The 12321-nt window shown below is 30.7% G+C and overlaps 1 protein-coding gene across 1 annotated transcript in view; it reads left to right on the top strand.

Annotated features, from left to right (window-relative positions):
* Nucleotides 1-11653, top strand: part of LOC148627010 (laminin subunit alpha-like) — a 64744-nt gene extending 53091 nt beyond the window's left edge. Inside the window, exons 65-73 of the mRNA XM_088565530.1 lie at nucleotides 871-1016; nucleotides 1447-1588; nucleotides 2203-2392; nucleotides 2825-2995; nucleotides 4346-4502; nucleotides 4665-4798; nucleotides 6875-6974; nucleotides 8872-8994; nucleotides 9235-11653. Of these exons, the coding sequence (XP_088421656.1) occupies nucleotides 871-1016; nucleotides 1447-1588; nucleotides 2203-2392; nucleotides 2825-2995; nucleotides 4346-4502; nucleotides 4665-4798; nucleotides 6875-6974; nucleotides 8872-8994; nucleotides 9235-9374 (1303 nt within the window). The 3' untranslated portion in view covers nucleotides 9375-11653. The remainder of the gene's footprint in view (nucleotides 1-870; nucleotides 1017-1446; nucleotides 1589-2202; nucleotides 2393-2824; nucleotides 2996-4345; nucleotides 4503-4664; nucleotides 4799-6874; nucleotides 6975-8871; nucleotides 8995-9234) is intronic.
* Nucleotides 11654-12321: the final 668 nt, after the last annotated feature.

A 12321-nucleotide genomic window follows, 5' to 3' on the forward strand; every position in this document is an offset into this window, starting at 1 on the left:
TTGTTACGGTAAAATCTGGAAATTTCATATGTGTTCCCAAATTTTCATAGCCAGTCTGGAATAAATTTTTAATTAGTTAACAGATTTGTCTGCACACTTGACAGAAAGGCAAAAAATATGATGCGATTGAGGCTGCTATTTAACATTGATTATTAGAAATGAAGGTATGTCTGATGGCGGAGAGATGGCTCTTATTTCTTGCCACATCTCATATTCCAGTTAAGATATAATGCCAGGGAGTATTTTATTTAACTTCTCAACATCTTGTACGTTTACAGGATTGTTCAATTCGATGGAAAAAAAAGAAAATTTGCTTATGAGCCTCCCTCTCACATCAATTTTTAAAAAAAAAAAGTGGCCTGGGAATCCGAGCATTTTTTGTATGGCCTAAAGTATTGTCAAGTGTTTTTTCATCATTTCAAAACAATTGTATGAATGGCTGCTTTTGAATGGAATAACTGAAAGAATCATGGCATCTAAGAATCATGTAAAGTATTATCTATGAGTCACAGGTCATGAATTCCGGAACTGAAGGTGTCAGTTTTGTCAGCATTTTGTAGGAAACCCTTGTGAGGTCATCATAAAAAAAGTTTCCTAGGTTCTCGTCCAACATTTTTCAAAATTAAGGGCAGTGTGGGCAAATTTTATTTTCTATCAAGTTGAGTGAAAAAGCTGTCAATTTTGAAGAAATTGAACCAAACTGGAAAAAATCAAATTGAAATTTTATGATGACGGTGAAGAAATTTTGAGGGGATGAGAATATAGTATTTTTTTTTATTTTGGCCAAATCAATTTTAGAGATTGTCGATTAAACAAAAGTTTATAACAGCAGTTTACAGTTGACCTATAAATATGATTTGTTAATCACAGATTTCTGAATTTTGCCACCTTACCAAATCAGAATGTTAGAGGAGCTAAGTTCAGTGACTGTCCCATGGTACAGCCAGGAGATAAGATTGAGGAGGCTACTGGATTCCCACCAACACTTGGACCAGGACCAGATCAAACTACACCAAGTAAGTTAAAGTAACAACCAAAAATGTTTTATTCACAAAATAACTTAAACAGAGATGTACAGTAAGGAAATGACAAAGTGTACATTATTATTTTGACACTTTCGTCACTAAATTTATTTCTAATCCTCCCATGTAGGGCTTGAGTGCTTTCTATGTACTCCTGTTCTATTTGGGGAAATTATTTTGAAATGTTGATATCAAATTCAGTAAAAATGATATTCTTTACATTACATTTTTTAGAGAACCCCATATAACTAAACCTTGGCTTAATTGATAAATTATGTAAACATTTAATTTTTTTACTGTACATATTTTCAGTCTTGAATGAGCTTATTAAGATATTGTTCTGCAATATGTGTAGATGTTTTTAATATGTAAATGATGAATGTTTGTTTTACATCCTAGAAACCTATTTAAAACGTCATTTCAGGTATCCCATCTCAACCAGTATGTGCCTTGCCAAATCCTACCAGCCTGGGAACACCATCTGATATGGGAGAGGGCAACTTCTTTGGAAAAACTCCATACAGTTATTTTGAATATAGAGCTTTACCTGCAGGTCTGAGGGTCAAGTAAGTCTGGTAGATTTGCATACTAAGAAAGACAACTTTACATCATTAGACTTTTATTATCCTGAGCAAAAAATACAAAACTAAACAGAACTGGGGTGCTAGCTTGATAATAGAAATTATAAAACAAATCCATATGGTGTTCAATGATGTGAGCTTCATGAAATGGTCTTCTATTAGAAAAGTAACCATTGTATGAAAATGAAGGACAACTTAAGATATTTATATCCAATATTGTACTGAACTTAAAGTCTGTCTGTTCTATGTATAAAGATTATACAGTATGAATTATTTATTCTGATCAAGATTAAACTGTACCATTAGTTATTTCCTTAATGTCCATTGTTCTGTTACCAAGGATTTTATAATTACTTTCGTTGTTCAGAGCTTACTTAAAGGTGTGTTTACACTACTGAAGATCTTTTGGTGATCTCTGTAAGTATTTACTATTCTTTTAGGGTTATAGGATGGTTTGTTTTTTGCATATCACCACATCTGTTCCTTTTCTTTTCAGTGGTAGATATTGTGTAATATCATAATAAAGATACAATCTGTTTCAGCATACAACAATTAGTTTCCTTAAACAATTGACATGTTATTTTGACTTCTGATTTCAGGGTAGATTTCAGTGTTAGAATTAAAACGACATCAGGCAATGGAGTCATTTTCTATGTGTCAGACACACGTCACAAAGATTTCCTGTCCCTTTTTATGAAAGAAGGAAAAGTTATCTTCTCTTTTGATTGTGGTACAGGAGAAGCTGTTATTTCAAGCTCTAAAAGCTATGCTGATGGAGAATGGCATAATGTATGTACTGATTTTATCTTTAAAATTACTGGCTTTTTGTAAAGTATTGGGTGAACAGATTGTCAACTAATGTCTGTAGATTACTATCTTAGATATACATGTGCAAAGATTTGTTGACTTGTACATGTATAATATTTTTTATTGAGATATAATAGTAGAATGGTCACAAGCTGAATGAATTAATGTAAAATGTAATGTAAAATGTAATGTAAAATGTTAAAGTTACCAATTTTAATGCAGTTTATTGTGTATTTATCTTTGAGTATGTACAAGTATTTCTCTCATAGCTTAAGTAAAGTTTTTCCAAATTGCTCTTATGACAATTAAGGTTTGAGTGTCTTTAATCGTATTGTATGGAACTTTTCTAGTTCATCATAACTAGTAAAAATTTAACAGTTCTTTAAATTTCCATAAAATATTTCTTTGTAACAGGTGAATGTCATGAGGAATTTGAAACAGGGTGTGATGACAATCGATGGACAACAAATTATAGATGGAGATGGTTTATCTCGAGGTCCAGCTAGGTCACTCAATGTAAAACCTCCATATTACATAGGAGGTTTACCTCAAGACACTGGCAAGTTAGCTAGCAGGAATCTTATGGTAAGGCTGAGGCAGTTACAAATATCAACATTTGATTTTTGTGTTTAATTATTTTTCAACTTAAAAATGTATTTTTTATAAAAGGCAGAAAAAAGTCCATCTTCGATGTAATTGTTTGCGGTGTATTGATTTTTACACGTATGTGCAGAATTAAAGAAGTGATGTTTTTTTTTTTTGTTGAAGTCATTTTGAACTAAAGAGCAGTTGAATGAAAGCACAGATAAATCTATACTTTCCCCAAGCAATTGTTCTATATCAGTGGTGTAATTTCCTGTTTTTCAAAACATATAACTTGTAGGTTCTAAATAGATATGTAAGTTTGGTTAGCCAATGTAAACAATTTTAACAGTTCTAATTTTTACTTCCAGTCTTTTCATGATTATAGAATACTTCAGGATAGTTTAACATGTCTCTAATTTTCATATATTTTCTGGGCATTTTAGAACAAAATGCCCCAGCAAAAAAAATTTCTGTAAATACCTTGATACATGTCTGATATGAGAAAAAATACTGAACACCATCAAGAATTTACTTCCATTGAAAGGCTACATAACGAAAAGTAAAAAATAAACCAACATGTGGTGGTCGAGCATAATTAAAAATTGTGGTGTCAGATATTTAAATTATGTTGTAGTGTGCTGAGTTATGGTCTCTTTATGTATGAAATTCAATTATTATGGAAAGGCTGGAATAAATAATATACCATAATAAACAATTGTGTCCAGTTCTCCTGTCATAAATTACACAACATTTTATTCCTGTTAAACATTTTATTTTTAAACCAAATTCTATTTTTAACCATTATTATCTATTGATTTCACTATTTCTCTTAATATATTGTACCTATCTTTCTTGTCAGAAGGAAACTCCACTAATACATGTACGTCATTTATCTGATAAGTCTTCTAAAATACTCCATTCCTGGTATACATAACTAAGCTAGTAATACTTGATAACTTTCTGGATATATTATTTCAACTGTTGAAAAAAAACCTGTTTGTTAAAATTCTTTCTCAAAGTATCTCAAGTTTAAGGACTTCATTTATGCAAAGATACATGTATTGTGAATCTTTTTAGATTATTAAGAATCAAATGTTTTAAAATGTGAGCTGATGCTTAGTAATGTCTGTAATGTGTACGGAAACTGGTAACCTGCTGCTGGCAGCAATACAGAAATCCAGTATTTTGTTACATTTATAAACCTTGTATACTTAGTAGCTGAGAAAGTTATTGCACAAGCAACATCAAATGAATATGTTAACCTTTATCTCTGATTTATAGTCACACACCTTATGAATAATTTAGTCCTGTTAAGTGTTTGACATTAACTTTACCACTACTATATTCTAGGGATTGAAGACATCCTTCCAGGGCTGTATTGCTGACCCAACATTGGGTGGTTCACCATTTGGTAACCCCAGTAACGAGAATGATGTTCATAAATGTTTCACAGATGCATACGAGGAGGGATCATTCTTCTTTAATGAAGGAGGATATGTTAAATTAGGTAACATCATTATATATAAGTATCTATTATTGATAAAGATTTCACTAGATCATTAAGTCATTTATTGGATGTTGAAAGATTTTCTATGTATTTTTTGTATGTGAAATAGGTGTTTTTTTAACTGCTTATTTTGACAAGTTGAAGACTCTATTGTTTTAACAGAGGATGAATTTGTGGTTGGTAATGACATCACCATCTCATTAGAAGTACGTCCCAGAAGTATGACTGGTGTCTTAATGTCTGTTCACAAGGAAGGAGCAGCTGATTTCTTGCTGCTACAATTGGTTAATGGAGAGGTAGGTCATCCTTACTGAATTTAATTTCTATAAATAGTAACATCCTCATAAAAAAAAAAATGAGACTTAGGTTTTGCTGTGACGCGGTGGTGGCATCCACTAACTTAACGCTAAGTTTTCTGACAAATTCATTTAAAGACAAATCATACTAACCAGTTCTGACATTAGGAATTTCGTGGTATAAAGGCATTGAAATAAACTTCTAAAAAATATATGTCACCGTGCTTTTAACAAAGGTATAGCAGTTCAAAAATGCGTAAAATTGGGAGTTTGTCATTTTCCAAATTCAATTTAGATGTCACTGATCTTGCCAATATTTTTACGAATGACACATGCCATACACCAGTAGATTGGAAATTGCCTGTATTTCATTCATAACATTAAAAACAAAATACAATGAGTTTCATCCGCTTAAAAAGAACCTTTTATTGTTTCCCATCAAATGTACGTGGAGCATTTCAACAGTTAGTAGTAATATTTTTACTAAACAACAGGAAGAAAATATCACACAACAGCTGCCATTGAAGTATTTTTACATGTAGGAAAGTGCATCTCCCATATGTACTTGTACAACTGAGTTTGTGTCTTCTTGTGGCGTACTATGTGTCAAATTTGAAATAAAAATTCAGGATTGAAATTTTCAAGAAATAAAAAGGCATGATCTATTAATGTCCTTATATTTTTCATTTGCATCCTACAACCAAGAAAATAAATTATCAGGCCATCCTTGTCGGTAAACATAATACATCCTGATTGTAAGGCTATATTATTTTTTCACTGTTCCTACTCTGATACTGCATAGATTTTTTGCAAATGGACAACAATCATGATTTCATACAAAAAAAAATGATTGATAATCAAATTGGCTTAACTCCCTCTAAAGCAATCGGACAATGCCATTATGCTGATAATCATTTTTTCTAAGTCTAAGATTTAGTAACATTTGGTATAAGTTTCCTCGGAATCTGTTGTGAAATTGTAGTTGTGAGTTTGTGTAGGACAGACGGACATACAGATGAACGCCTGGCATTTACGGAAGATTCTTCAAAGCAGCCCTTGAATCTCGACGTCATATTGCTTCTTCAGTCAAAGGGAGATAAATCACGAATGTCACGCAAAAAGCGATGTCACAAATTGACGACAGTATAATAGTTTGCGCCATACAATGTGCATAAACAATAGTGTGATTTGTCTTTAAACATGAATCCCTTATGTTACATCAATGATATTTAATGTACAGATGCATTATAATCATTGCATCACAAATTCATGCCAATTTAATGCATTTACCCTGCAGTCATGGTCTGTTGACTTGGAAAATTCAATGTTAAAGTTTTATGTTTTCTGATAAGTTCATTTCAACGTGAACCACTTATGTTAAATCAAGGTTATTTGATGTACAGATGCATTACCATCATTGCATCACAAATTCATGCTTAAATCTCTACTACCTTAATGTGATACAATAAAAAAAATTAATCCTCAGCTGCACACATTTTTGCCATTCATAATCACATGTTATTTTAAAACAAATTTTCCACATGAAGTATTTCACATCTTTAATTTTTCAGACATTCAAATTCCTTAGTCCTTCCCTATTTCATAATATTACATACATACGTCATCAAACCTTGTAATTATGTGACCACTTTTTATACCCTGCCACAGGAAGTGGCAAGATATTTTGTGATTGCTTCCAGAAAAGTTTGTTGAGTGTTCATCCATCTATCACTTAGTGCATTTTGTAATGGTAACACAAAAATGATAAATTGTAATTTCATATTATTATACAAAATATGAAAACAACACAAAAAATATTTTTTTTACAATCACAGCCTTATATTGACAATATCGCACAAGAAAGACTTATCTCTGTGATAACAGTTAATTATATTATATTGACAATATCAAACTGGCAAGACTTATCTCTGTGATAACAGTTGATTACACTTTGTTTGTGACATTGACAGTATCCCACAGGTGAGACTTATCTATGTGATAACAGTTAATTATGTTATGTACCTTGTTGTTGCATTGTTTCCCACAACTTGTTTATCAGCTTTTTTTTTATTACAGCTTGTATTAACAGCTGATAATGGAGGTGGTGATTTCTCCACAAGATTTACACCATCTGTAGCCAATGCTCTATGTGATGGACAGTGGCATAAGATTGAAGGTATTGTCTCTCAGATATATGTTTGATTCAAGATTATTCACATATATCACTTGTTATGGTGGATTTTGATTTTCTTTTTTTGTGGCCCGTCCACAAAGTACCTGTGGCATACTGTTTTACCTAACATTCAATAAACCATTTTCTGAGTTCTTTTTTTTTGGAGATACAGTCGACTCCACTTAATCGCAAATCGCTTTATTGCATATTTCGGTTATTAGCATAATTTTCTCCTGCACAAAACCATTTCCTATTATTCTATTAGGGAAAAAATCGCTTATTTGCATAGGCCTTGCAGGTGCATTTCGGTTTATTGCATAGAAAATTTTGCCTCATCGAGGTAAAGACAGGGTTTCCCAAATTCTATTTTAAGCCTTCGGGTCATAAATATGTCAGTCATATTTATTGTTGTAAAAACCTAGGTTATCATCAATCAGGAGGTGTTAATTATGGATTAAAAACATAATGGACATAAAAGACAATTTAAATGATTTCTAATTGCATTAAAATAAACAAGCACCTAGGTCAACAATGACTTCTGACGACATGCCAAACATCACCTTATGATGTGGCTTGGGGTTCGGCTTGGGGTATTTTTTGTGCCTATTTAAATTCTTCCGACTACAAATGATTATCAATGTAAATTTAATTTTCTTTAATGAGCTGAACAGTTTTTAGTGAGCTTGGGTTACTAGGCATAAATATCAACCGAAAATTAAAAGTCATCATTCATTCAGTACAATGTCTAATGAAATTCAACTACCCTAAGGTGCCTCATACTATCCACACTTCATAGGAATATATTGAGGTCAATGACACGTATAATACACAACTATCAGTGTACAATGGTGATTGAACAAAGGAATAAAAACGCACAGACCATTTCAAAAGCCCAGAAACTGCAAACATTGATGAATATTACACTGAATCCTGGCTGAAATATGAAATATGGGATTTTCTTTCATAGAAAGGTCAGGAAATTACTTGACTATTTATAGATGAGAAACACTTGGTTTTACTTATAAATACACACGACATAAAGAAGGTCAACAAACAAGATAAACACAATATATATTATTATTTATTGATAAAAGAACAATACAATGTGAAGGTCTATAACAATTAAATACCAGATCAGAAATGTTGAACAGTGATATCCCTGGTTGATCCACAGTATCGTCATCTTACCTGAACTCACATTTCTGGTAAAATCGTAATTTCGGTTATAAGATTATTCCGATTATTTGCATAATTTTTACTGGCAAATAGACTATGCAATTAAGCGGAATCTACTGTATATATATATATATATATTAATGTGTCTGTCTGTTCATCCAACCACAACTTTTTTGTTACAATTTTCTCTGCCACTAGTTACAATCTGTAAGTACAAGCTGTATATATATTACACACACACATATCACAGGATTTAATTACAGACTGGAACAACATCAACTTCTTTTTTGGCGACTTTGTTGATGATTTGATCTTGTGGTTACTGGGTAGGGGAGCAATGAACTTAGTTCACAGTTTTTTTTAGCTTCAAATACTGTATTGTGGATTATTTTGGCTGGTGTAAAATTAGGTGATTTAGAGACAAAAGGACGTATGAAAAAATTTGGCGTTTTTTAATTTTGGCAGATGATAAGTAGTGCACTAAGTACTTAAGCCAGGTGTAAATGTTTTGCAGAATTTATTTGGGAATTTTTAGACAGTTCCTTAAAATATGCCAAAATTAGCTCCCTGTAAAAATTACTGCTAAACAGTATTGCAAATATTGATATGATTTTCATGTTTGTACAAATTCAGAAATTTTATTGCTTGAAGATTATGGCAGTTTGTCAGTCATATGTAAGGCTTAATATTGATTAAATGAGTTATTTTTTTATTCTGTTTTCAGCCACCAAAGCTAAGAATACTTTACTGCTTAAAGTGGATGGACAGGATGTACCACATGGTGAAGGTAAAGCAGGATCATCTTCTGCTGACACGAAGGATCCATTATACATTGGAGGGGTGCCAGGTATGATATGCTTAAAGATTTTTTAAAACAGAGCAGTAGAAATACATCAAACTACATCACACTTTTCATTATGCAACTAATTTTAAGAAAAACTTCATGGCAATGCACATTATAATGGGGCATATAGACATTGGTCAATCATTTTGCTACTAGCTGTCTTTAAAACACTTTTCCTAATCAGTTGAAGACATTGAGTTGATTTAGGTATGTATCTATATCTTGTTCCTTACACAATTTCAGATTTCAACAGAGATGGTATGCTAGCAAACAGCAATTTGATTGGATGCATGCGTAACCTTATGATCAACAAACAACCTAAGTACATATCTGCTGGTGTGGCCTTTGGTGATGTCAACCTCGATGCCTGTCCTGTCAACTAATGAGAAGTGTTACCATGGTGATCCAAACAGAAAATAGCAGAAGATATGATGACAATCAAATGAAACCTAAGATCTATACACCGTTTTATATTTATTATTTTATTTTATAAGGAACAAATCATGATCAATACAATTTCTTATTCATGTTTTTTTTTATTTTTATGATAATTGAAGATTGATCTTCAATTTCATATTTTATTTGATGATGTTTCTTCTAATTCAGGGTAACTTATAAATAATGCTCACAATTAACAAATGCACATTTTCTTGTTATTTATGTTAACATGACAATCAATAGTTAACATTGTATATTCTTAGATTTATTTTCTATGTACATTTGTAGATCTGTGTTATATGTTCAGCCTTTTTATATTTCATAAAACTGTTCGAGTTAATTAAAAATTTTTGAATGAAGAGCATGCATAAATAAAAACTTTTTCTGAAGATACATGTATTTGAACTTTACACGGTCTTGAACTTCATGTCAGTGATTGTGATTTGATATTGTCTTTTTTATTTGTCAACTGATTATTAATTTTTATCATCTAGAAATTGAAGATTTCTAAAACTCATCTATGCAAATATTTACACTGATTTTTTTTAAGATATTTGGCTGTTTAAAGTGTAGTTGTAAATTAGGCCACTGTAGAAAATCTCAGTGATATAAGGTGCTAAGTATTGGATGCATTGTATTGTTGAATGTGTATTTCTGTAGAATGTTGAAAGTGACAATGTGCAATAAATTTTACATATTATAGACTGATAAAATGGCAGGAATTTCTCTGCTTGGATCATCATTATCTTGTGATTTGACTATTGATTTATTGAAAACCTGTAATTTGAATACAAAAAAATAGACTAAATAGTGAAAGATGTTAAAATCACTCTTAAACCTAATCAAATTAAATATTGATGAAAATTAAATAACTGTTGACAGAATTTAAGTAATTGGTAAATTGAATAGAAATGGTTAAAAATATTATTTTGATGAAATTGCCTAGACAACATGTTACAGTGTATTTTTGGTCATCATTATAGTACACATTTTATTAACATATCATCCACTATGGACAGTTAAGTTCTTAATCTCTGGAATTTTATTTTTTTTTGTATTCAAACTACTTCAACTGACCCCTACTTTTAATTGCTTTATCAACAGTGTTTAGAAATGATCTTGACAACAACATTTGTTTGGATTGCCTCTTTGTAATGTTTATTGGTTTTAAATATTACTGCATTTAAAACATTTAAAAGAAAAACTAAAATACAGTTTCATTCATTTGATCAATTATGAAAAGAATTGAAAATCAGAAGAAAAAAAACTTGACTCCAATTTTTAATTTTTGATTTTTTTTTTCTCAATGAAAGGTTGTTGATAAAGCATGACTTACTCCCTGTTATGATGTGTTAAAGGAGAAAACTGAAAACATTGAAACACCTAGATATTATATATATGGAGTGATTATGAAGGTTTCTGATATGTATAATACCATGCTTTGATATCTTGGTGCTTTGAAATAACGTCTTAAACATTTAGAAATAACAAATGTATAGTACTGAACTATTTAGGGATAAACTGTTCAAAAAAACAAATAAAAAAAATCCTGAATTTTGAAATGCTCTTTTTATTATGTATTTTTATATGAAATATTTTGAATGATTGATTTTTCTAGGATCTGAAAATATTGAACACCTCATAATTTTTAATGTTTTATTTCTAATTCATTTATATTTCTTGTATTAATTTTTAATAGCAGTCTGTATTTTGTTATGAAATCCAATTATGAATTGTTATACTTTAAGATTAAATTATAAGTGTCTTCCCCTTTTACATGTCATTTAAGCATTTTTTAGAAAAAAATAATCATTGAATCAGGAATGAAAGTAAAAAAGTAAGTGAATTGTTCTGTATTTTATTTTGTAACTAAATGATTTGTATCAGCCATGTAGTTACCAAATTCGATTTGGCATAAAATATTTGTTTTTTTAATACAATTTTAAAATTTCTTAGATTGTCATTCTTTTTAATTCTTCATTGATTACTCCACACTTTTTTTTTAAATATTTTAATTATTTTTTTCTTTAAGGTTTAATACAGTATTGAATTTAAAAAAAAATGTTTCACCATCTCAGCCATTCCTGGTCCAATGATGTTAGTATATCTGTAGACATGTTTATATACATTTAGTCCTAACTTACAATTATGTTTGTAATCCAGTTAGTAACTGTGATATGTCAGCTTCCTAAATGTATTGAAATATTAAAACAGATAAAGAAAACTAGTCTCATTTCTGTTCATAGCCTTTTAAGTGCATGAGGTATAGTTCCTAGAGTATAATGTTTTGTCTGGTTTTTTGTCTGTTTGTCTGTAATGATTTTGTTTTTTTTTGCTCAGCATCAGAACTACATAGACTAAAACTCCTCAAGTTTGAATAGATACTCCATACTTAGAACTTAAATGGTTATACAAATGTATAACTATACAGTTTTTTACCCTTGGCATATCCAGAAAGATACTTTTGCTTGGTTTGGTCACTAATTTTGTTGTTACTTTAGCCATGGATTTTACATCTGTCATATTTTTACATGTGTGCTCTATGGTGTGTATTTTCTTGACGGATATATTTTCTGCCTTGCCTTAATTTATCATTGTCATAAGCAATGATTACTGCAGCTGCAGAAGTGTTAAATGTCCTTTACAATGCTTACAGGCAAAGTTAAATGATAAATTGAACTATGTCTAAAACTTAATTTTTCAATATTTTTCTGGAATGTTGATATATGTTTGCTGCTTTAAAAATGCAAAATCAATTATACTGCATTTATAAAATATAAGTATACATGAGCATTATCCATTTCTTCGTTTTTAATGTGAATTTCAACAAAAAAACTTACTGGACCTGACACTAGTGGTTGTTATTAGAGTTGAAGGAAACCTTGAAGCTGA

This window comes from Perna viridis, chromosome 1, assembly GCF_037379345.1.
Source record: "Perna viridis isolate PV_CMFRI_1.1 ecotype Kerala chromosome 1, ASM3737934v1, whole genome shotgun sequence".
In the NCBI taxonomy this organism is placed as follows: domain Eukaryota; kingdom Metazoa; phylum Mollusca; class Bivalvia; order Mytilida; family Mytilidae; genus Perna; species Perna viridis.